Genomic DNA, 27,224 nt, shown 5'->3' on the forward strand with positions numbered 1-27,224 from the left:
TATATACTGCTGGTGGGAATGTAAAATGGTACAACCACTTTGGAATTTGATTTGGTGCTTCCTTAAAAAGCTAGAAATAGAACTACCACACGATCCAGCAATCCCACTCCTTGGAATATATCGTAGAGAAGGAAGAACCTTTATATGAACAGATGTATGCACACTCATGTTCACTGCAGCACTGTTTACAGCAGCAAAAAGATGGAAGCAACCAAGATGCCCATCAACAGATGAATGGATAAATAAATTATGGTATATTCACACAATGGAATACTACACATCGATAAAAAACAGTGACAAATCTGTGAAACATTTCATAACATGGAGGAATCTGGAACACATTATGCTGAGTGAAATTAGTCAGTTGCAAAAGGACAAATATTGTGTAAGACCACTATTATAAGAACTCAAGAAATAGTTTAAACAGAGAAGAAAATATTCTTTGATAGTTACAAGAGGGGGTAGGGAGGGTGGAGGGAGAGGGGTATGCGTTAATTAGATAGTAGATAACTACTTTAGGTGAAAGGAAAGACAACACGCAGTACAGGAGAGGTCTGCACAACTGGACTAAACCAAAAGTGAAGAAGTTTCCTGAATAAACTGAATGTTTTGGAACGCCAGCATAGCAGGGGCGGGAGTTGGGGGACCATGGTTTCTGGGGACATGTAAGTCAATTGGCACAATGAAATCTATTAAGAAAACATTCTGCATCCCAATTTGGAGAGTGCTGTCTGGGGTCTTAAACGCCAGCAAGCAGCCATCTAAGAGGCATCAATTGGTCTCAACCCACCTGGACCAAAGGAGAATGAAGAACACCAAGCACACAAGGTAATTGTAAGCCCAGGAGACAAAAAGGGCCACATAAACCAGAGATGACATCAGTTTGAGACCAGAAGAACGAGATGGTACTTGGCCAGAACCGATGACTGCCCTGACAGGAAACACAACAGAGAACCCCTGAGGGAGCAGGAACGCAGTGGGATGCAGATCTTAAATTCTTGTAAAAAGACCAGACTTAATGGTCTGACTGGGACTGGAAGGACCCTGGAGGTCATGGTCCCCAGATCTTCTGTTAGTCCAAGATAGAAAGCAAACTCTTCAGGCAGGGATTGGACTGGACTATGGGAAAGAAAATAATACTGGTGAAGTGTGTGCTTCTTGGATCAAGTAGACACATGAAGACTATGTGGGTAGTTGCTGTCTGGAGAGGAGATGAGAGAGCAGAGGGGGTCAGAAGCTGGCCAAATGGACATGAAAATAGAAAGCGGGGAGGAGTGTGTTGTCTCATTACGGGGAGGGCAACTAGGAGTATATAGCAAGGTGTATATAAGTTTCTGTATGAGAGACTGACTTGATTTGTAAACTTTCACTTAGCACAATAAAAATTTTTAAAAAGTTATTTTTATCTAAAAGTTTTATTTTAAATTGACTTTATTTGGCTTTGCATTACTTTCGTAATTCCCATCAAGTCTTCCATTTTTAAGAATTATTATAAGTTAACCATGGATATTTTTAAATTTTCCTTTACAGATAAATTCTACTTTACTGATTTACTAAAAACACTTAACCACCTTAAGAACTAAGTTAAAAGTTTTAGCGTGCCCAGCAAGAAAGAAGGAAAAATGACTAGTAATCAGTATTTTTTTTTTAAGAGAAACGGAGAGTCTTCATGAGAAAAAAAAATTTACAGAGAAAAAGAAAATAGTTTTGTCTTTCATAAGCCAGAACATGAAAGATAATAAAAGCCAAACTTGAGGGTACAGAACAAGTTGTAGAAAGTCTATGTAAGTAGCTGAAGGTTTACGTAAATGAAGAAAAAAGGTCTAAGTAAACAAAAAACACAGCTAAAATAAGGAACTAAGAAAACAGCCATGAAAATAATAAGATCATAAAAGGCAGCAAAGCAGACTACAAATTTATAGATAATTTAAAATTAAAAATTTAACAATATATGAATATCAGGACTCAGATTCTGCCTCAGAAAATGAAATTAAACACTTAAAAGGTTAACTTCCCAGTAGCAGCTTCAGACTGTTTATGACATTAAACTCAGACTGACCATGAGTAGTATAATTACAAGAGACAGTACAAGTCATGGAAATAGATAATATATTTTAAATATTTTTAGTACATTGTCTCATTTTGTTATACCAAAATATAGACATATGTTAAGCTTTCTTGATGATATTTGCACATTTTTACTTTAGAGAAAAATGTTCATACACTGCAGACTCTAGGTGCCAAATTATTGTTAGCAGCACAAACAAGGAAAGATCTTTAAATGACCTAAAAGCCAGACGCAGATGACATCCAAAGTAGACGGCTTCCCTCAAGATCATGGAACAAGATCTCATGCAAGCTCTTGAACTTGCTGTACTTTGCTTGATGTTTACGGCTTTTGAAATTGCTTTGTTTTATCAATTTGGCTTAACTGATTGGTAAGGTAAATTCAGGACTATAGTGTGTATTGATGATTCTCCTTCTGACATTAGTCATCCTTATCACTGTTACATTTTTAATAACCATACTGTATTATTTAAGAATCACCTTACGCACCCACTTTGGTTAGTGGCATCTGGTGTCTTAAAAGCTAGCAAAGTGGCCATCTAAGAGACAACAATTGATCTCAATCCACCTGGAGCAAAGGACAATGAAGAACACCAAAGACACAAGGAAAATATGAGCCGAAGAGACAAGAAGGGCCACATAAACCATCAGCCTGAGACTAGAAGAACGGGATGGTACCTGGCCAGAACCGATGACTGCCCTGACAGGAAACACAACAGAGAACCCCTGATGGAGGAGAAAAGTGGGATGCAGAACTCAAATTCTAGTAAAAAAAGACCTGACTTAATGGCCTGACTGAGACTGGAGGGACCCCAGAGGACATGGACCCCAGACTCTCTGTTAGCCCAGAACTAAAACCATTCCCAAAGCCAACTCTTCAGACAAAGATTAGACTGGACTATGAGACATAAAATGATGCTGGTGAGGAGTGAGACTATGTGGCCAGCTCCTGTCTGGAGGTGAGACAAGAAGGCAGAGAGGGGAAGAAGCTGGTTGAATGGGCATGGGAAATACAGGGTGGAGAGAAGGAATGTGCTGTCACATTGCAGGGAGAGCAACTAGGGTCACATAACAATGTGTGTGTAAGTTTTTATATGAGAAACTGACTTGAATTGTAAACTTTCACTTAAAGCTCAATTAAAAAAAAAGAATCACCTTATGCAGCTTACTGAAGTTTTGGACTTTGTTTCATAGTATTTGCCATTCTTTTGTTAACTGCTGTATTGCATTATTGTGGTATTATCCCATGTTTCAACATATTGTTTTTCCCATGCAAGTAACAGAAGAAAGAACTTGTTTTATTGTTGACATTATTTTTATGGCATCTGCCTTATTGTATTATTTTTGGTTAGTATTTTTGCATTATGAAACCCTAAGTATTCTTTTATCATAGATCGTGACTCTTGCTAATACATGGCATGAAAATGCCTTTGTCATATGATCCCAAGCAGTGGCTAATGCCAGTAATTTGACTGACAAATTTGCCATCATACTCCAAAATCTGGACATGAAAATTCAGATCCATTAGCAACCCCCGTACTGGATTATAGTTTTATACCCAATGCTACTGTTAACCTCAACATCACCTTTAAACAAGCCATACATTTTTTTTAGACTACAGCATTCTCCTGGATTGTTAACTAACGTTAAAATAGACCACAGGGTTGCCCTTGATTTTCTTCTAGTCCAACAAGCAAGGAGGAGTTTGCACGTATACCAAATTTCTCGTTACACTTGGGCAAAAAAAGAAAAGAAAAAACCCAAACCCGTTGCCATCGAGTCAATTCCAACTCATAGCGATCCTACAGGACAGGACAGAACTGCCTCACAGAGTTTCCAAGGAGCATCTGGTAGATTTGTACTGCTGACCTTTTGGTTAACAGCAGTAGCTCTTAACCACTATGCCACCAGGGTTTCCATAATAAATAGAACAAGGCATCAGACAAGTTCATCAGAATGCTGCCTGGCTTCAAATACCTCCTATGCATAGCCCATCCCTTCCTAAATATTTTCAGTTGGCTGCCTTCCAGGATAGGGTCCTGGATTAGATCTACACTGCTAACTGGGCTAATGATACTTACTGTTGTTGTAATTATTGAAACAATCAAATGCTGCATGAAAGTTAAGTCCAACACTTTGGCTCAAAGAACCAACATAACGCCTATGAGGAGAACTGTATTTATAGATGAAATTCATTTCAGTAACAAACTGGAGAAGCCTAACACTTTACACTAGTCTTTCAAAAAAGTCAAGCTGTTCCCCAAATATGACCTTGACCTTGTTCCACACAGATTCCCAATTAAAAATCATGGAAGCAGAATGTTAAGCCACCGCATGGTAAAGAGGGTAGGTCATGTCTGCCTACTTGAACAGTAGCATCCAGAGTCTTAAAAGCTTACCAAAAAGCTGCCACCTAAGGGATAATAATAATTATCCAGTCTATGCTGAAGAAAATATTCTTAAAAATAGCGATCAGAGGATTTTCATAAAAATCCTTGATCAAAAGGAGGCAATGTGTAGGAGCTCCCAAAACTGAGGCACTTGACACTATTAAAATGGCTAGTCTGGGCCTGGGCCTGGACTCCATCTTAATGCTTGCTAACTTCTCTAACATTCAGTGACTTTTATGCAGACATAAAAGCCTGCAACTAGGAAACAGTTTTTCTTTACAGTTAAGCCAAGGGTAAGGGAGCAATGTTTCTGCGAGGGTCCTGACACCCTTAAGCTTATCAAATATGTCTAGAGCCAACCACCCTCAAGGAATATACTATTACCCTAACTATTTTTTAAACCAAATGTCCTTGGGAAGAAATACCTTGTAATCCTCTTGTGGCCACCAGTACACCCCTACAGTCACTACTTCTACAATGATCCTTTTTAACCAATCCCCTGTGGTTCTCCACTTCAAAATACCCTGCCTCCAACTACCTCACCTCACCAAGCACCAATCATCGATTCGGCACTGTTAGTTCCTAATTTTATCATAAAATATACCCTTTTCCCCTCCCCTCCTTCAGGGTGTTCTTTTCACTTTGTAAGATCAGATTTTCCCAATCAGGACCGTTTTCGAACCTTCATGAAATCTCCTTCCTTTTACTTCAATAGAGTACACATTTATTACTCTTTGACAAACTGTTTAAAATGTTAAGAGTGATCAATTTTATGAATACAAAGTATGGAACCTACATGCAATTTCTTAAATCAAAGGAAACGTGAGCTTTTAAAACTTCATTTTTCACTATAAGCACAATTATTAGAAGTCAAATTCAACAGCACAGACACCAAAGTAATTCTACAAACTGGTAATAGTCACAGAAAGACACTATTAAGGGTAAAGAAACCATAAAGCATGACTGAAAAGGAGGCAAAGTTCCTAATTCCTCACTCTCTATTTTTAGGGAAGGAAGAAATAACTTTCAGGACTTTATTTTAAAAGCCTCCTATTAGGTTATAGACCACATGGTAAATTAAAAAAAAAAAAAAAAAAGCTAAGTAAAATCAACAAATTATGAAACAATCTAATCTATGTTTATATCATTAAGAACTATAAAATAAGTATAAATTCATTTGTGTGAGAGTTGATCCAATCATTTTACAAGTATTTGCTTATTTGTATGCACAGCTAGCTTTAAAAATTAAAGTCTAAGGGTTCCAAATTTTAAAATGCAGCTTAAGTACTGTGTTGTTGTTGTTAGGTGCCGTCAAGTCAGTACCAACTCATAGCGACCCTATGCACAACAGAACGAAACACTGCCCGGTCCTGCACATCCTTACAATCGTTGTTACGCTTGAGTTCATCACTGCAGCCACTGTTGTCAATCCACTTCCCTGAAAGCCTTCCTCTTTTCCGCTGACCCTGTACTTTGCCAAGCATGATGTCCTTCTCCAGGGGCTGATCCCACCTGACAACATGTCCAAATTATGGAAGATGTAGTCTCACCATCCTTGCTTCTAAGGAGCATTCTGGTTGTACTTCTTCTAAGACAGATCTGTTCATTCTTTTGGCAGTCCATGGTATAGTCAATATTCTTCGCCCACACCACAATTCAAAGGCATCAACTCTTCTTCGGTCTTTCTTATTCACTGTCCAGCTTTCATATGCATATGATATGACTGAAGATACCATGGCTTGGGTCAAGCACACCTTAGTCTTCAAGGTAACATCTTTGCTCTTCGACACTTTAAAGAGGTCCTTTGCAGCGGATTTACCCAATGCAATGTGTCTTCTGATTTCTTGACTGCTGCTTCCATGGCTGTCAATTGTGGATCCAAGTAAAATGAAATCCTTGACAACTTCAATCTTTTCTCCGTTTATCATGATGTTGCTCGTTGGTCCAGCTGTGAAGATTTTTGTTTTCTTTATGTTGAGGTGCAATCCATACTGAAGGCTGTGGTCTTGGATCTTCATTTGTAAGTGCTTCAAGTCCTCTTCACTTTCAGCAAGCAAGGTTGTGTCATCTGCATAACGCGGGCTGTTAATGAGTCTTCCTCCAATCCTGATGCCCCGTTCTTCATATAGTCCAGCTTCTCATATTATTTGCTCAGCATACAGATTGAATAGGTAGGGTGAAAGAATACGACCCTGGTGCACACCTTTCCTGACTTTAAACCAATCAGGAAAGGTGTGCCTAAGTACTAGATTTATAATTATAAGTAAAATACTTATTGCCATTTGATTTCATTCTGCTAAGGAATTCTTTGATCAAGGTATTCCGGAGTCCGAGTTATTTCATTACCCATGATGTAACACAACTATCTGAAACTCAGTTCAAGATGCCCTTATCAACTCACCAGAGTTTCCTTTCTCACAGTGCCAAAGCTATGTGCCAACTACCTAAGCAAAAATAGATTCGTTTTACTTAAATCAAGATTCTAAAATCCCAATAAAGGCAAGTCAAGAATTCTGAACCTAAAATTGAATTTTAACTTGCGATGCCAATGTTAACCAACATCACGCCACAGAAGGAAATGTTTATAGTTTAAGTGGCAACAAAGGCTAAGTCCTATGGAGTGCTGTTAAGAGCTCAGTTGCTGTAAGAGCTCAGCTGCTAACCAAAAGATTGACAGTTCGAACCCACCCAACGCCTCTGCAGGAGAAGGACCTGACAATCTGCTTCCGTAGAGATTAAAGCCTAGGAAACAACTTTATAGGGCAGTTCTATTCTGTCGCATGGGGTCAATCTGAGTCAAACATTGACTCAATGACACGACAACAATGAGGCCAAGCCCTAATAATCTGAAAATGCATCTGTTGAGAGCTAAGAATATTCTCACTTTTTTCCTAAGCTTCTTACAATAATCATTTATTCACCATTTCTTGTGTTCATTGGTCAGCACTATTACCATTTCATAGATAAAGAGGCTGGCATAGGTGCTCAGCGACTTGCTCACTGCTAAGATAAACAGATGACAGGAATCGAAACTAATACTAGCAGGTCTTAGTCCCATTCCTGGCTTCTGTCAGTAATCACTTTTTTTAAACCACTGTTTTCCCTTTTCCTAGAATTCTACACAAAAGAAACACCTACAAGAATCTTAGAGTAGGTGTGTGTTAAAGAAAAACCTTAAAGTTACTATGTAACACCAAAGTACCATCAGTCCCTGAAAGCTGGCAATATGTACAAATCGTTCTTATATACATTAAAGATACTCTCTAAAATAACTGATGTCTCTGGGTGGTGCCAACAGTTAAGCACTCTAGCTCCTCTACTAGTTGAAAAGTCGACGGCTCGAACCTACCCAGAGGCACTTTGGGATACAGGCCTGGAGATCCGCTTCCGAAAGGTCACCACAGCCTTGAAAACTCTATGAAGCAGTTCTACTCTGCATACATGGTGTCACCATAAGTCAGAAACCACTCAGAGGCAACTAACAACAACAAATAATAAGTTAACTTTGTTTTGTTCTATAGCCAGATGGTACAAGGCAAACATCTTTCAGAAGTCTCTCTATACATACCAATAATATTAAGTTATAAATTTTATATTCTATTCTATAACTCTGTAAATGACTACCACCATGGCGGGGGAAACTCAAAGCCTAGTTCTAGAGATATAGGTAAGAGAATAGCAACTGAGTATTCACAGAAACCTCACTCTACCATAACCTGATTATGAAATGGTTAAAAATGTTTCTTGTTTTGTTATGTTTTTTAGAACTCCTCATTTTGCTTTTTAGAATAGGAATTTTTAACTTAGGGTCTACGAATGGGCTTTATTATAAGCAAAACTTTGGGTATATGTTCATTTTTTAGGAAAAAAAGGTCCATAGCTTTCATTAGATTCCTAAAGGAGCCTGTAAGCAAAAAAAAAATTACGAGCCAGTAGCTTACATAATTGCTTGGAAAACAAACTTACTAGCAGCTGTGTTGTGTGTGTGTGTGTGTGTGTGTGTGTGTGTGTGTGTGTGCGCGTCGGCACTATTTTATTATCACACATAATTTTTAGCCAAAACAGCCTTAATTCCTCTATTCAAGAAATTTGATTCCAAAAGACTGGGTTGTAACCACCCAAATCTACAACAATTCTTTACACATAAACTGTATGTGGTAAATTTTCAATCTCAGCCACTTTCCTTACCAACTAAAAAACTCTGTCCTCAGGCAGTAAAAAATACATTTTAAATATCGAAATTAAGCTAAGTGGGAAGGTAAAAATGTTTGACTGCATTCCAAGACCAAATTACAATACCTTTACACTCCTCAGTTTTCTATCATCTCCACTACCAATGTCATCTTTTAACACAGTTAAATCAACTGTCTTTCCCAAGTTGATAATTGCTTGAACCTAGAAATGTGGTTAAAGCCAAAACGTTTTCCAATTAAAAACAGAAATATTTCTCATTTTTTAAAATCTATACCCCCATTTGGAAGCATAACTCTTAAACCCTCCTTTTATATTATTACAAATTCTGCATAAATTTCAGTTCTAAAACTAACTCAAAACTATAATAATTTTCGAAGTTTAAAATTTTAACTCTTGAAAATTTTACTTTGCGTATCAATCATCTGTTATCAATATTGAGCTTGTGTCTGCTTGCTAGCCACAAGCTTTTCTCTTCTAGGTCATGTAGGATATAAGAGATCACTTTAAGTATCATGCCTACTATGTTGCTTCATTTTGAAATGACACATGATCCCTGGGAATTCTCATGCCATTAATGGTGGGGTGGGGTGGGGAATGAGGCAGGTCACCTTGAGACTAATGGATGGGCAGAGTTCTACCATAATTCATAGCCTGATCAACTGACTTTCGGCCTAGACAATGCCATAAAACTTCATTTCACTTTCAGGACAGATCCTTCTCCCAGAACTTGGAGTTAAAAATAGTTTAGGCCATGTTGGCCTGGGTTATTTTTATCTGGAAAATAGGGACTAGAAAGAGCACAGTAAACACAGAAAGGAGGAGTGACCACAATGGGACACAAAACCTCACAGCCTTTGAAAAAATCCTACTGCAATTTAGAATTGGCAGATGGAAAAGTGGTGAAGCAGAGGTGAGGTAAGGAAGAAAATATCAGCTGAGGGCAATTCAACAACTGTTACTATACAAATAATACATAACAAAAATACTTTGCACAAGACAGAATAGTACAAAACATTTCCCCTGCCCTTATAACTTTCTAGAGAAAACACTTCAGGAATAAAAGGTATACAGTTTTTAAGAAGAGAGATCAATGGGAGTTCAGAGTTTGGGTAGGTATTTGGAGATGGTACTTGAGATCATCCTAAAAGATGTTTAAGATTTGAATTGCTTGAGTAGGGGTGTAGGAGTATAAGCCAGTCAAAGAAACCATGGATGTGTTGGCAGAAATGCAGAGAGGAGCAGTAAGAAGGAAAACAGTCTGGCTGAAACAGTGGTTGTATTTCAAAATGCAGTGACAAATAAAAATGGATACATGGTCAGCTGATAAGGATTAAATGCCTTAGAATCATTGAATCCTTTAAATAAGTCTCTGAACATTTTTGAGTAAATCTTTAAGTGTCGGTAAATTTATATAAGATAGATATGGATGGTACAATGAGAAGACTAAATTAAGCGGAAAAAATAACAGCGTGTAACAATCCAGATATAAAGTGATTAAATCTCAATTAAGGTTTGAATGAAAAATCAAATATAGTACGGAGTGTCCAATGCAAAAAGCTGAGTATACCAACAGGAACAAATTCCTATCCTCAAGCGGCTCACAATTAGAAGAAATGAAGAAGGAAACCCACCATTGTGAAAAGTGTTCTATCAGTGAGAGAAGTACCACCGCAACAGATAGGATGGAGCTGTAATCCTGCTTAGAGGGACTGGGGCAAGAAGCAAGTTAGAGAAACCTCCCTGCCACCTTTCCACATGGAAAGAACTGTAGAAATCCACAGAGGTAGATAATGAATGCAGGTTTCAGAAACCCACAAATAGGCTCTGATAGGAAATAAAATGTCCTTTAAAAAAAGCCTGCATATCAAGACTTTGGAGGCAACAAATATTTATAAGCAGGAAAATGACATTATCAGATCTGTGCTTTGGGAAGATAACATCAAGGAATCCACCACATAAATAAAACAAAGGAAAAGAATCACATGATCATGTCAATCAACGCAGAAATGGCATTTGATAAAATCCAACGTTCTTTTCAGATAAAAAGTCTCAGCAAAACAGGAATAGAAGGGAAATTTCTCAACAAACTTAAATGTATATACACAAAACCAACAGGCAACATTATTCTCAGTGGAGAGAGACTGAAAGCATTTCCCCTGAGAATGGGAACCAGACAAGATGCCCTTTATCACCACTCTTATTTAACACTGTACTAGAAGTCCTAGCTAGAGCTGTAGGACAAGAAAGGGAAATAAAGGGCATCTAAATTGGTAAGGAAGAAATAAAACTCTCCCTATTCGCAAACAATATGATCCTATACACAGAAAATCCCAGAAAGCCACTGGAACTAGTAGAAGGATTCGGCAAAGTGGCAGGGTACAAGATCAACATACAACCATCGGGTAGGTTCCTCTACACTAACAAAGATAACTCTAAAAAGGAAATCAGGAAAACAATACCATTTATAATAGTCTCCCAAAAGATAAACCTAACTAGGGGTATTAAAGACTTATACAAAGAAAACTACAAAATACTACTGCAAGAAGCCATAAAAAACCTTCATAAATGGAAAAACATACCATACTCATGGACAGGAAGCCATAACATTGTGAAAATGTCAATACTACCCAAAGCAACTTACAGATACAACGAAATTTCAATCCAAGTTCCAACAACTTAGAGGGACACGAGATTAAAAAGCTAACCACCAACTTTATATAGAAAGGAACGAGTCCCAAGATATTAAAACATTAGTGAAAAAGAACAAAGTAGGAGGCCTCACATTACTGGTCTCAGAACCTACATCTACGGTAGTCAAAACAGCCTGGTACTGGTATAACAACAGACACTTAAACGAACAAACAGAATTGTGAATCTAGAAATAAATCCATCCACCTTTGGACACCTTATCTTCAACAAAGGGTCAAAGTCCATTAAATAGGGAAAAGATAGTCTCTTCAACAAATTGTACTGGCAAAACTGGATATCCATTTGCAGAAAAATGAAACAGGATCCATATCTAACCCCATATGCAAAAACTAACTCAAAATGGATCAAAGACCTAATGTGAAACCTAAAACTATAAAGCTCATGAAAGAAAACATAGGGACAAAACTAAGAGCCCTAATTTATGGTATAAATAGAATATCAAGCATAACTAAAAATGTGCAAACTCCAGAAGATCAACTAGGTAACTGGGACCTCCTACAAATTAAATATACGTGCTCATTGAAAGACTTTTCCAAGAAAGCAAAAACAGAGTCTACAAACTGGGAGAAAATCTTTGGCAACAACATATCTGATAAAGGTTTAATCTCTAAAATATACAGAAAATTTCTAACAACTCAACAATAAAAAGACAAGCAACCCAATCACAAAATGGGCAAAGGACATGAACAGATATTTCACCAAAGTGGACACTCAAGTGACCAACAAATACATGAAAAGATGCCTGCAATCATTACCCATTAAAAAAAAAAAAAAAACCCATTAGAGAGATGCAAATCAAAACCACGATGAGATACTATCTCACCCTGCAAGAATGGCACTGATTAAAAATTCAGAAAACAATAAATGCTGGCAAGGTTGTGGGGAAACTGGAACTCTCATACACTGCTGGTGGAAATGTAATATGGTACAACCACTATGGAAAACAATACAGTGCTTCTTTAAAAAGCTAGAAATAGAAATACATAAGCCAGTAACTCCACTCCTAGAAATATATCCCAGAGAAAGAAGTGCTGTCACAGGAACAGACATATGCACACCCATGTTCACTGAAGTATTATTCACAATAGCAAAAAGATGGAAACAACCTAGGTGCCCATCAACAGATGAACGCATAAACAAATTACAGTACATATACAGAAAGGAATACCATGCAATGATAAAGAACAATGATGAATCTGCAAAACATCTCACAACATGGATGAATCTGGAGAGTATTACTCTGAGTGAAATAAGTCATTCACAAAAGGACAAATATTGTATGAGACCACTGTTATAAAAACTCAAAAAGTTTACAGTTTGGCAGTTCCTCAAAGAGATAAACACAGAATTACAATATGATCCAGCAATTCTACTCCTAGGTATATATCCTAAAGAAATGAAAGCAGGAACACAAACAGATACTTGTACACCAATGCTCACTGCAACACTATTAACGATAGCCAAAAGGCAGAAATGAACTAAATGTCCACTAATACATGAATGGATAAAATGTGCTACACACACACAATGGAGTATTACACAGCCATAAAGACAAATGAAGTCCTGATACATGCTACAGCACAAATAAACTTGAAAACATCACGCTGAGTGAATAAAGTCAGTCATAATAGGACAAAAATTATATGATCCCACTTACATGAAATATCTAGAATAGGCAAATGTTTAGAGATGAAAGTTCACTAGTGGTTACCAGGGGCAGGCAGGAGGGAAAGGGAGACTCACTGTGTAGGATACACTGAGCTTCTGTTAAGGGTGATGGAAAAATTTGGAAATAGATTGAGGTGATGACTGAACAACATGATAAGCATAATGACACAAATTGTACAAATGAAAAATGTTGAAATGGTACATGTTTTGTTACATATATACTTACCACAATAAAAAATGTGACATATATGAAATAATTTTAATGAGTAAAATTTACATATTGATTTTTTTCATACTGATAAGAGAAAGTATGTTCCTCTAAAACATCATGCTCTTTCCATACTTGGAGACTTTAAATGGACTTACTCCAGCTCACCCTTCAGCCTAAAAGACTGCTTCTTCAAGGAAATCTTTCCTGGCCTGCTGAATGAGTTAGGTAATATACTCCCACAGCCTCTCATAAACATCTCATCACATTTGTACATCTGTATATCTCATAAACTTTCAACACACTTGGAATTACAGGTTCAATGTTGTCTTCCCCTCAGAAAATAAGACTCCAGAAGGTCAGACAGAATTAATTTGACATTGGCACCATGGTATCCTGAATGCCTAGCACAGATCCTGGCATATACCAGACAGTCTGTGAACAGTTGTTGAATAAATAAATGGAGTTCACAGACAGGTGAAGCACTAATTTTAAACCTGTCCCCCTACCTTCCAACCAAATAGTGCTCCCAATACTCATCCCTCCTCTCCCCAAGGGGAAGCTTCAGTCTTAATCACGCTGAGTTTGCAATATTTCCAGATCATTCAGGTGAAGATACCCATTTGTCCTCTAAGGGTGTCACAGTGAGAGACAGATCAACGGGTCATTAACAAATTCTAATACTGAAGTCATGGTTGCACCTCCTACTACTACCACTACTACTTTTATCAATATTATTATAATTATAGCTAATACTTATTGAGCACTAATTATCTGCTGGTCACTTCTCATGTATTATCTCATCTGTCCTCAAGCCTTATTGAGTTAGGTACTATTATTAATTCCTATTATACTGACAAGGAACCTGATGTATTGTTAGAAAATTTCCCCCAAATCAGGGAGCAATTAAGTAGCAAAACAAGGGTTTGAAAACAGGCAAATGAACTTAAGAACCTGTTTCCACGAGGACAAGAGCTCACCCAAGAAGAAAAAATTGTACACTAGACAGAAAAGAGAAGACAAACCACAGGCCATAAAGAACAGCAACATTTAAGGGGCAGACACTGCAATGGAAGAAACAGCTTAAGAACAAACTAAATGAAAACAATGAAGGAGTCTGATGATGTCCACTGTGTTTAAGAGAATGAATATGACTCAAGAAAGCGATAGTAAAAAGAAGCAAGCCTTTTCTAGTGGGTAAGGAAGAAATAAGAAATGGAGAAAATCTTTACGGATTCACTATTCTAGACCTGAACTATCAGAGAATGTGTCTGTGATCACCACCCTTCCTCAAGTGTGACTTTAAATTTCAATTTGAAATTAAAATTAAGTAAGATAAAAAAAATTCAGCTCCTCGGTCATACCAGCCACATTTCAAAATCTCAATAGCCACACGAAACCGGGAGCTACAATATTGGATAATGCAGATACAGAATATTTCCATCATCACAGAAATGTCTATTTTGTAGTGCTGTTGTAGACAGATTGAATATACATCCAGATAAGGAAACGGAGGTGTCCAGTAGGCAAATGAAAATGTAGCACTTGAGCTGTGGGATAGCCAACATTCTAAAATGGCCCTCAATGATCCTTATTGCCTAGTACTCACACCCTTGTGTAATTCCTTCCCCTTGAGTGTGGGCTGAAAAGAATACAGGAAAACTAATGGAATGTCACTTCCGTGATTAGATTACAAAAGGGACTTGTCTTGCTAATAGACTTTCTAGGGCCTCCTTGGCTTGTACACTTCGATGAAGCAAGCTGCCATGTTGGAGAGGTCCACACTGCAAGAATTGAGGCCCTCAGTCCAAGAACCTGTGAGGAACTGAATGCTACCAATAACCACTGAGTGAGCTTGGAAGCAGATCCTTTCCCACCCAAGCCTTCGGAGGAGGGCAACATCTTAACTGCAGCCTGGTGAGAGATGGTAAAGCAGGAGACCCAGGTAGGCTGTGCCCAGATTCCTGAGCCACAGAAACTGTGAGATAATAAGTATGTATTGTTTTCAGCCACTAAGTTTTGGGGTAATTTGTTACATGGCAATAGATACCTAATACGAGCTGAGAAGAAAAGTCTAGAAATACAGATTTTTCAAGTTCTCCCAACATGGATGTGTCTTCTGACAGTGATGAGCAGAAAGCTAACAACTAAGCTTTAAGAAATAACCAGTTAGAAGTTTAGAAAAGAAGGGAAACTCTGAAAAATACAATGTGGAAAAATAATTCTAAGGCTAGAACCCAGGCTAATAAAGAAGTAGCCAAATATTTCAGAGGGTGGGTAGTTGACAGTGCTGGTAAAGCAGCAAGAAGACCGGGTCTAAGGGGAAAAAAAATTGCTAAACTTTATAATTAAAAAGTAATTTTCAAGAAATTGATTTCAGATTAGTGCTAGCAAGTCAGAAGACTTCTAACAGAAAATTTAAAAATTCCTAGAGATAGAATAATGGTTTATATGACAAAACTATAGAATCAGAGTTTCTGGTGACCAGTTATAGATCAGAGTTCAAAGTACCAACACTGATGAGAAAAAGTTCAGATGAATGGTCAATCTTTTAATTCCCCAAACTTGACTAGTTCTTTTCCATATACTAGTTAGACTTGATGTTTCCTATCAGGTTTTATACCACAAAAATCAGTATTAAAATTAGGCTGTTTGAATTAGGATGAGCTTACAGGTTCCTGGATTCCAGAGCTCACGTTTGACCTTCGAGGCTTTAATGTTTTCAAACTATCTCATAAACAATAACCTAATGTTTACCCATACTTTTGGACCCTCCCTCATTTTGGAGTCAAAAGCATGGCTTCCTATGCTTAAAACTCCTGGATACTATATTCTAATTAATATTATCAGTTCCCATTTGACAGTTGGTACTTTCATTTGTAATTCCAGGGTCAGGCTCCACATGAAAGGGATAAAGAGTTCATATTTCTCTGATATCTTCTCAGACCATCAAATATGGTCCTTAAACTACAGTTCTAGGAACCTGGCTGGCACAAGTAGTTTGTGATCAGCTGCTAATCAAAAGGTTGGTGGTTCAAACCCACCCGGCAGCTCCAAAGAAGAAAGGCCTGACAACCTGTTTCCATGAAGATTACAGTCAACAAAACCCTATGAAGCAGGTCTACTTTGTAATACATGAGGTCACCATGAGTCGGGGGCCAACTCAATGGCAGTTAACAACAGCAAATCATAATTAACTTTGTCCTTCTTTACTACTTCAGGAAGCTATCACATACTCATTTGTCTCTGTTACTCAATGGAACTATTTTTGATATCTTATGGTCATTCCACCCTTCCCAATTTTTATGTAGTAGTTTTATTTTCAGCGTGTTTAAGTGAAGATGTTTTATTTCTGACTTTGTTTTGACACTGAATATAAATCTATGCTTGCCTCATGCTGAACCATCAATTTTCTCCAATGCTTCCCTAAGTTTCAGAATCTGAAATTTCGGAATCAAATCAATAACAAGTAACAACGGTAACAACAATAATATTTCTTTCCATGTGGCTTTATATCCACAAACCATCTTAAATAAGTAGGTCATGCAAGAAAGCAGACATGTTGTTGACAACACCAAGAGAAGGACTGTAAGAGTTCTTACAGTAATTCCTACAGGCAGCCCAGGGTGCATGCAGGTGATGACAGTATAGTGTGCAAAGAAGCCATAAAGCCCAGGAGAAGAAAGGATGTGGCTATAAGGTCAATAGCAGTGGCAGCAAGAACAACCAATTTGCAAGAATGTGGAAATACGGAGCATAGAATTTTTTCCTGCCTCTTTGGCTAGGAAATAATCGTCAGTAATCTGCTATAAATAGAGACTCTGAAAAAGTGGGACAAGAGAAAAAAAGCAGAAGAGTTAGGGCAAGATAAGATAATAATTATAACCTTCCGAGTGCTTAAGAGAAAAATCTTGGGGTCATTTTGTTGCTGTTGTTGAGTATACAGCAAAATATACACCAATTCAACAGTTTCTACATGTACAATTCAGTAACATTGATTACATTCTTCAAGTTGTGCAACCATTCTCATCCTCCTTTTCCAAACTGTCCCTCCCCACCCCAATTAACATAAACTCATTGCTCCATAAGTTTCCTACCTAATCTTTTTAGTTGCTGTTGTCAGTTTGGTCCCATAATGATAGATCTTGAAAGAGCACAATGCTCAAGGCAGACATTCTTTACCAGTTCAGCTAAACTACTGTTGCGGTTTTAAGAAGACTTTAGGGTATATTTTCGGTTTAAGGTTTAGATTATCTCAAGGCAACAGTTTCAGGGGTTCATCCAGCCTCCATGGCTCCAGAAAGTCTGGTGTCCTTGTGAATTTTTTTTTTTTTGCTATAGTTTAAAGTTTACAGCCTGAGTTAATTTCTCATTCAAAAATGTATATACATAGTTTTGTGACATTAGCTGCAGTCCCCATAATGTGACAGGACACTCTTCCTCTCTACCCTGGGTTCCCATTCATCCAGTTGCTATCCCTTCCTGCCTTCTCATCCTGCTTTTGGACAAGAGTTGCCCATTTGGTCTTGGATATTTGATTGTACTAAGAAGCACATTACTCACATGTTATTTTTTGTTTTACAAGCCTGTCTGATCTTTGTCTGAAAAGTACGCTTTGGGAATGGTTTTAATTCTGGGTTACCAGAGTGTCTGGAGGCCATAAAGGAGAGTTCCTCCAGTCTCTGTCAGACCAGTAAGTCTGGTCTTTTTTGGGGAATTTGAATTCTGTTCTATATTTTTTTCCCCACTCTGTCCAGGGAGTCCACGAAACTATGAAATTCTATTCTGTATTTTTTCCCCTTTGATCAGAATTCTAGAGAATCTTTGATCAATGTGTTCAGTAACGGTTGCCAGGTGCCATTTGGGGTCATTTTTGATTCCTTCCTTTCTCTCACACCTCACATCTAATCCATTAGCATATCTCATTGACTCTACCTTCAAAATATATCCAGAGTCCAACTAATTCTTACCACCTCCCCAGCTACAACTCTAATTTAAGCCTTCAGTATCTAGTGCCTCACCTATTGCAACAATTTCCTAACTGGTATTTTTTTATTCCTGCATACACCCTCATTCCCCTATAGTCTATTCCCACGCAGCAGCCACAGTAATCTTTTAAAACAAACTCTTCGATGGCCTCCCATACTACCCAGGATAAAACCCAGAGTTCTTGCCATGGCTTCTAAAGCAAAGCCTTATATGAACTGATCTCATTTCCTATCCCACTATGCAACTGATCACATCTCCTATCACACTCCCTCATTCACTCGACTATAACTGCAGTGGCCTCCTAGCTGTCAGGACACCAAGCACATTCCACGTTAGGGCCTTTGTATTTGCTATTTACTTGGAGTACTCTTCTCCCATATACTCATGTAACTCACCTCCTTGCTCCATTCGAGTCTCTACCTAAATACCATCTTACTCTCTTATCAATTTCATCTAAAAGAGTATATCCTCTGGTCACTCTGTCACCACACCGTTTTATTTTGGTCTTAATATTTACCACCTAACATATTACACATTTACTTATGTATCTGTTTGACTCTCTCTCCTCACTCCTCACCTACCCCAAGGAGAATTTCACTCTATAAGAACAGGGGTTTTCTATGTTGTTGTTGTTCAAGTATCTCTTGCTCCTAAAACAGTACCTGGCACATGGAAGGTACTCATTTCACATATCTCCATAAATGAATGAATGTGAAAGTTATCAAAATAGGACTCAAGAGAATGCGAGGAGAAACCAAGAGTACATATATGGTGTTTTGGTAAAGGAACTGGATCTGGGACACTGAATAAGGGAAATGAGGACCAAACTCATGAAAATTTTATGTTGATTTCAATGAGCAAACAGGGACTACAGATACTATCCATGTACTTCAGAAATAAAACTAATTGTGACTTGGTTCTGGAAAAATGTAATTATGAAATACAAAACATTCCAATAAAGGTGGCAGAACAATTCAGAATTTGGACTAGGAAATACAAATGCGAAGCAAACTGTGGTGAGGGAAGATTTTGGTTCACTATCAATTTTTTGTTTGTTTTGTTTTTTACAACAGAAGGGTTTTAGCTGTAATAAGACACAAAGACATGAACATGGCTCAATAAACTGTCTGAATGCAGTCCTGTAGTGATGGATAATCTTTCAAATGTGGAAACAACGGTACTGTGGAAGAGGAGGTAGAATGCAAGCAGAGTAGTAAAATGCATACATAAAGACCATGCTAGAATGAAAGAGAGACTGAGGCAATCAGTAGGTATAGCTTTAAAGGCCTAAGTGAAAACTTAAAATAATAACTACTAAGCTGGGAGTATCAATCCAAAGGCCTACCAGAACAGCACAGGCTTCAGAAAACATGGAAGAAAAGGAACAAAGATTTCAAGCCTGAAAAGGGGAAAAAAGAGTGGGGGAAACAGAGAAAAATACGTAAATCAAAAACACAGAGGGAGAAGACAGTTCCTACTTAAGAAACAAAAGAGAGTAAGCCTACTTTCAGGGAAAATGAATTTAATTTGAGAGGAAAGAAAAGGAGGTGAATAAAGAACATCTATTAGGGAGGGATTATCTAAAGGAGGAAAATGTAAACTAGAATGTCAGATAAGCCAAAGCGTAGAAACACAAAGGCAGTAAAAGGGAGAAGTAAAAGGAAGTCACAAATGTTCATGCATAACCTCAAAAACAGCATTAAATATACCAAAATTAATTAAGTAGGAATACGTAATTTTTCTATGAGATGCAGCATGAACTGTAGACACAGGGGTGAGCTGAATTAACTGTCTTGTCAGTTTTGTCAATAACCAGCTCTTTGACCTTGAACAAATCACTTAACTTCTCTGGGACTAATTTCCTGTTTTTTAAAAAAAAAAAGTGCAGGTACGTGTATGGGGTGGGGCTGGAAGGGAGGTGGTGGTTAGACCAAAAAATAGGTGAGCACTGTAAGTCTTCACTATGAGTCAGGTTTGGGTTTTTTTTTGGTCTTCTAAGTCTTTTTTCTCCATTTTATAAGACGGAATAAAAGGCCGGGAAAGCACAGAACTCTGATATAAGGAATCAGACAAATAGAAAGCTGAAAAAATGAGGACAGTAATAGTAACACCATTGTTGCATAATGCTTCACCACTTCAAAAGTGCTCTCACAAGCATGATCATGAGTCCTCACAGCAAGCGCAGGGACAGAAAAGACAGGCATCCTTTAACACCAGTTTACAAAGGAGCAACTGAGGCTCAGAAAGGGTAAGCAACTGGTCCAAGGACACAGAACCAGTGGAGGACCCAGGATCCAACTCATCTAACAGCAGCAAAGTCATTATCCTTCTACATTAACAAGTCTTCCTCCATTGGAACAGGTTTTGTAGGATTTGTGTGGCATATTAGGCAATAGATTAATGAAGAGTTGTAAATCTGAATTATGAAAAAAATCTTCAAATTTAAAATAAAATGCCTTTAGAATTAAACTAACTCACTAGACAAAATGTCTTCCTACAAAATTGAACTTGGTTCCATAGCAACCTATTAAGACTATCCTTTCAGTCCACAAGTACCTCCTTTGTAGCTGACAGAACTACTGCCGTTACAATATTTTCAACCTTCTGGCACACAGAACAACTGACTGTGATCTTAAATTCTGATAAACTCATTAAACCATTAAACAAGCTGCTTCAGTTTGTACACCTTGGATGCGAATAGTACAAAGAACGTGGCAGAAGTAGTCAGGCAATTTTTGTTTGGCTTCGTTTTTAACATCTAAGAGGACTGTCGGCCTCCCTCGACGGTAGTTGATAATACAGCAACTGGATTTTCTTCCTCCTATTTTTTGCTCCAAAAGCCATCATCAGCCAGGGCTGACTAATTAATTGCAATAAAAACTGCAATTGCAGTAAAAAAAATCTTAGGAATATAATTTGCTGTTTATTGGTCTCAAACTATTTTATTACTCCTTTTCTTTATGTACATTTTAACTGAACAGAATACCTTTCAAATTAAATTCCAAAAATAATATGTATTCGATCCCAGCACTTTTATTTTAACGGGCAATTTTTTTCCTGCAGAGTGGCTAAGAAACTCCAACAGAAGAGTAGAACATCTGTCCATAATCCTCGCTCCTCTACATTCCTCTTCTTCCTCTATCCTCAAGTCATCTATGATTTCTTACAGCCCACACACACCACCCAAGGACTCCTTCCTAATCTATATACAAGGATAATACACCAACTACCTACTTTAAGGAGTCCCTGAGTGGTACAAACAGTTAATGCACTCGGTTACTAACTGAAAAGGCTGGAGGTTAGAGTCTACCCAGAGGCACCTCAGAAGAAAGTCCTGGCAATCCACTTCTGATAGATCAGCTGTTGAAAACTCTTTGGAGCACAGTTCTCTGACACACGTGGCCTTGCCGTGAGTCAGAATCAACTCCACAGCAACCGGTTTTGGTGCCTACCTTGAGGCAAGTAACTTTTTAAATCTGTATAATGTTATAATGTTGTTAAGGATAATAAATGTTTTAACTTAAGACCTTATCTGCAATCACACATGATGCACATATTCTACTATTTCTTAAGAGTTACACTGAAATGAGTATGATTCAGGTGAATAAAAATAAAGTGGCCCTGGTGATGCAGTAGTTAACTGCTCGGCTGCTAACCGTAAAGTCTGCAGTTCGAATCCACCAGTCTACTCTGCAGCAAAAAGATGTAGCCGTCTGCTTCCCTAAAGATGACAGCCTAGGAAACCCTATGGGGCAGTTCTATTCTGTCCCACAGCATCACTATGAGTCGGAACCGGCTTGACAGCACCTAACAACAACAACAACCTGAAATAAGGTGTGTACCCTTCCACCATGCTTATTCAATCTATACGCTGAGCAAATAAACCAGGAAGCTGAACTATATGAACACGAACACATCATCAGGATTAGAGGAAGATTCATTAACAACCTGCAGACGAAACAACCTTGCTTGCTCAAAGTGAAGAGGACTTCAAGCACTTACAGCCTTCAGTACAAATTAAACCTCAACATAAAGAATACAAAAATCCTCACGACTGGACCAATAAGCAACATCACGATCAACGGAGAAAATATTGAAGTTTTCAAGGACTTCACTTTAGTCAGATCCACAATCAATGCCCTTAGAAGCAGCAGTCAAGAAATCAAATGAAATATTGCATTGGGCAAATCTACAGCAGAAGACCTCTTTCTAGTGTTAAAAAGCAAATACATCACTTTAAGGACTAAGGTGCATCTGGCCCAAGCCATGGTATTTTCAATTGCCTCATAAACATGTGAAAGCTGGACAAGGAACAAAGAAGACTGAAGAACTGATGCCTCTGAATTATGGTGTTGGCAAAAAATACTGAATATACCATGGACTGCCAGAAGAATGAACAAATCTGTCTTGGAAGAAGTACAGCCAAAATGCTCCTTAGAAGCGATGATAGTGAGATTTTGTCTTACACTCTTTGAACACGTTATCAGGAGGGACCAGTAAAGCAGAGGGTCAGCAAAAAAGGGGAAGGCCCTCAACGAGATGGACTGACACAGTGGCTGCCAACAGTGGGCTTTAACGTAATCGTGAGGATGGCAAATGACCCAGCAGTGTTTCATTCTGTAGTACACAGGGTCGCTGTGAGTTAGAACCGACTCAACAGCATCTAATACCACTACCACCTGAAATAAACATTACATAGTCACCTAATAGAAAAGTTTATATAGCCCAACCATAAAACCAAAACCAAACCCATTGACAGAGTTGATTCCGATTCATAGGAACCCTATAGGAAAGAGTAGAGCTTCCCCATAGAGTTTCCAAGGAGCAGCTGATGGATTCGAATTGCCGACCTTTTGGTTAGCAGCTGTAGCTCTTAACCACTACGCCACCAGGGTTTCCGGCCCATCCATAAAGGACAATTATTCGCATACGATGATAATGTTATTCACCCACCTCAACAAAATATGTGTACCAAAATTTTAGTTCTGATAGTATGCCAAGTAATCTACATCTTCTCATCTAACGTCCTACCTGTATCTAGCCTGATAGGAAAACGCATGGGGCTTGATATCTATCTGAATGACCTAAATTTGAATCCCAGCTAGGTTAACTGAAGGGGAAGATCCCGGCCAAGTCTGAGCTAAAATTTCCTCAAATGTAAATTAGGAATGATACTACCTACTTCACAGGATTATTAAGATTATTGCGATCATGTCTGTGTCCAGGCTAATCCAGTCCTTAGCATGCCATGGTTGTTCAGTATATGGTAGCTGGTGTTTTGACGGCCTTCTCACTCTCCCAAAGCAGCTTCCCTGGTCTCTTTAGGAATACTTAAATTACACAATCAAACATGATCACCAAAAATTCATTCAGCAAAGTAGTACAATGAAAGGAATTCCCTGAGGCCATTCACATTCTAAAACTGATGCAAGCATAAGCTAAAATGTCAAGAGTTTAAAATTCATCCTTTCTTTTGCTAGCCCCTTACCACATGATGATATGTGTAGTCAAGTGATTAAAAACCTTAACTACTGTTGCCTTCAGCAACTGGGATTCCTGAGGAAGGAGGTGGCTATTTTCTAACAGTCTCTCCATGAGAAGCAACACCAGTAAAGTCAGGCTGACTGCTGTCTCTTCCCTAAGAAGGACAGGTGGAAACAGGAAGATACCACTACCATCAAGTTGGCTCCGACTCATGGCGACCCTATAGGAGAGAGAAGAGGACTCAGCTTAACTTGGAAGGCTAAATGAACTAAGGAAAGAAGATCAAGGAAGACTTAGGAGATTATCTTCTTCATGGCTCCATCTTAAGCTTATGTGCCAACTATAAACCTTGGTCAGCCTTCACAGCCCTTTATTAATATTCTCACAAGCTAGTTCCTTTCCTGCTCTAGGGTTCAGGACCATATTCAGATTTGATCCATCACCTCTAGGGATCAGGACCATATTCAGATTTGATCCATCACAAAATATTTTTTATATAAATGAAAATCTTATTAAAGGCCATCAAGGCTGGTATTTAATCAGGCCTATTTTTTCTACCAGTTGAATATTTAGCAACTGTTCATTTACTTGAGACTACATGACATTAAGACAAGTGCCTTCATACAGCACTGAAGTGGCAATATGTAAACGAGACTTTGCCCTGTATTTTTTCCCCACAAAATTTTCATGTTTAGCACTTTCCTCACTGCCTACGCTCAGCCTTTCAGGCAGTGTGGGAGTCACACGTAGTGACTGTTAGATGGTCTGCCCCGCACAAAAGAACTACTGGGAAGAATCAGATTGCATGCATAAACACCTATGTGCAATAATCTCGCAAGACAGTATCTCAAAACTTGCAAAATTGGGCAGAGATTGATGGTGGAGGAGGGTGGACCAGGGCGGGGTGTGGAGGAGGTGAGTACAAAGAAGAGATCAAGATCTGGGAAGTAAAATGGAAAAGATCTGCAAGAGAGAGTGCATGAAGGAGGAAAAGTTTAGTGTTTATCATAATGAGGGAGGGAGGGAGGGAGGAAGGAGGACTAGACTAGGTAGGAACTGAAGAATTTGTTAGGGAAAACTGCAATGGTAAAGAGAAAACAAAAAGATCTCACTAAATTGAGATGGTAAAAGGAGTCCTCCTGCTCCAATTGCATGTATTTTTCCAGGAAGCTACAAAACAGCTACTTTTCAACATAGGGATTATATTAACAAGGCAAATAAAGGAAACCTATGCTAAAAATGTAACCTACCTACCCGGAGCGATCTGGAAACGGAAATACTTCTTTCCCGGTTTTGTAGTGGGTTTCAACCAAAGGGACAGGGTGAATGATGGAGCTATACAAGAGGGGGAGGGGTGCTGCCGAGCTCTTCCTGAATATAAGCAGTCTTTGCACTAAATGCTTATTTTAAATTTACCTTTTTGTGGTCGTTTGGCAGATTCTTAACTAAACACGCAGCCTTTGACTCTTAATCAGAATCTGATGAATGAGTCAAACACTACAGGAAATTTAAGAGCTTATGTAAACACAAGGCAGATCAACAGCAGCACCTGCTTTGGGTAGCACTCTAATACCCCCCATTGGGTAGCTAAAACTCCAATAAGGTTGATTTGTGACAAAAAAATAGCAAAGTAAAAGGGAGAGTGTAGTGCCTATGTTTAATCGGAAAACCATGCAATCAGCTGGCAAAGTTTGTAGGCAGACAGTAAATGGAAAAAGTGGACACAGAGATAGGGGTTAACTAGAGAAACACTTGTCTACGGGTTATATCCTTTTCCTTCATCGGGTGCTGAGGATTAGCCAGCTACACAGGAAGGAAATTACTTTTATACCGAGAAATCAGAGAAATGCTGCTCCTGACCCTAGGCAGCCGCGTCGCGGGGAGGCGGCCACCCGCCGAGTAAGGGCCGTCCTGCACAAACCCTAGGCACACACTTACTTTCGTCCGGCCATTGATTTTGTAGTTGCCCAGCTTCCCGTTACAGTGGCGGATCAGGTCGTCCATGCTGCTCATGAGCAGCCCTATGGTCTCGCAGCCGGGCTCCTTGCCCTCGATCCAGGTGATCTTATCTCCACGGATGTCCTTGGACGAGTCGCTCTTCTGGCTGACCAGCTGCCCGTCCGTGAACTTGCCCGTGTCGTGCAGGGCCCGCACCTCCTCGCCGATCTGCTGGCCGGTCTCCTTGCCTAGGAAGTCGTCCACGACACAGATGCCGTGCTTGTTCATGCACGGCACGATGTACTCCAGCGCCAGCTTCAGCGCCGGCAGCGGCTTCGTCTGCCCGTTGGGCCGCAGCCCGCCGCCGTGGCTCAGCCCCTCGCCGGGGGAGTTGCTCGGCGGGTACATGTTGGACTTCTGGTACAGCTGCGAGCGGGCCGGCAGCTCCTCCTTCCCGGGCTCCGCCTCGGCCGCCGCCGGCCCCTGGCTGCCGGGGGCCGCAAGAGGCGGGGACGCCGCCGCGGACTCCGGTTTTGCCTTGGTCGCCGTCGCGTCTCCAGCTGGCCGGCCTGGAGTCTCTGCGGCGGTCGCGTTCCGACGCAGCGGTGCATTCTTGACCTCTTTGGTCCCAGCCCTGCCGGACTTAGGTGGCGCAGCGGCGGCTGGCGGCGCGGAGTTAGGATGTGGATAGTGGGGAGCCGCGGCGTGGCCGTGGGCGCTCCGGGGCTCCGCGGTGCCCTCGCTGCCCTGGCAGACGAGCTTGTGCTTCTTCCAGTCCTGGCGCTGGTGTTCTTTGCTGCAGTAGAAAGAGCTGCGGCAGCGGCTGCAGCGCAGCAGGTTCTCCATCTTCCCACAGAGCTCGCAGTACTGCCGGTCTCGCTCGCTCGGGCTCAGCCCGCCGGGCCCACCGCTGTCATTGGCCATGGCGGCGGCGGCGGCAGCCGAGCAGGAGGGGGTAACAGCCAGACGGCCTCGCCCAGGGCCGGGGGAGCGGAGGTGAGAGGCCGCGGCCGCTACTGCGCCATGCACGCGCCCGGCCCTTGCCTCAAGGAGGCGGCCGGCGTCCCCCGCCGCGCTTCGGCCCGGTCCGCTTCCTAGTCCTCCGGTCCGGGCCGCGCAGCGCCGGCGGCCGCCGCCTCAGCGCCTCATCGCCGCCGCCGCCGGCTGAGGGAGCGCGGCCTTACGGCCGAGGGCTACCTTGGCGCGGATTGCGCGTGGGCCCGGGCGCGCGAGACCGGCCGCCGCTGCCGCCTCTGCGTCCCGGCCGCCCGGCCCAGCCTGTTCGGGAGAGCCGAGGGCGTGCGGGCGCCACTCGCTCTGCGCGCTTTGCACGTACACCACGGCCCTGCCGCGACCCGGGCGGGCGTGCGAAGGGCGGGGGAGCGGAGGGAGGGACCAGGGGAGGGAAGGCGAGGAGGCGGGCGCGACCGCGCGCACACGCTCGGGCGGCGGGGCGGCGGCTCTGGTCGCTGTGCGGCCGCCTCCGCTTGCCCGCAGGCTCGGCGGGCCGGGCCTCGGGACCCGGCGCACCTCCCCTCCCCCGCCTGCTCCGCCCTGGCGGCCCCCGCGACGCCGAG

The 27,224-nt window shown here is 40.5% G+C and overlaps 1 protein-coding gene across 1 annotated transcript in view; it reads right to left on the reverse strand.

Annotated features, from left to right (window-relative positions):
- EGLN1 (egl-9 family hypoxia inducible factor 1) overlaps positions 1-26,669 on the reverse strand; it is a 90,311-nt gene extending 63,642 nt beyond the window's left edge. The window contains exon 1 of the mRNA XM_010591115.3: positions 25,648-26,669. Coding sequence (XP_010589417.3) covers positions 25,648-26,571 — 924 coding nt within the window. The 5' untranslated portion in view covers positions 26,572-26,669. The remainder of the gene's footprint in view (positions 1-25,647) is intronic.
- Positions 26,670-27,224: the final 555 nt, after the last annotated feature.

This window comes from Loxodonta africana, chromosome 25, assembly GCF_030014295.1.
Source record: "Loxodonta africana isolate mLoxAfr1 chromosome 25, mLoxAfr1.hap2, whole genome shotgun sequence".
Taxonomy (NCBI): domain Eukaryota; kingdom Metazoa; phylum Chordata; class Mammalia; order Proboscidea; family Elephantidae; genus Loxodonta; species Loxodonta africana.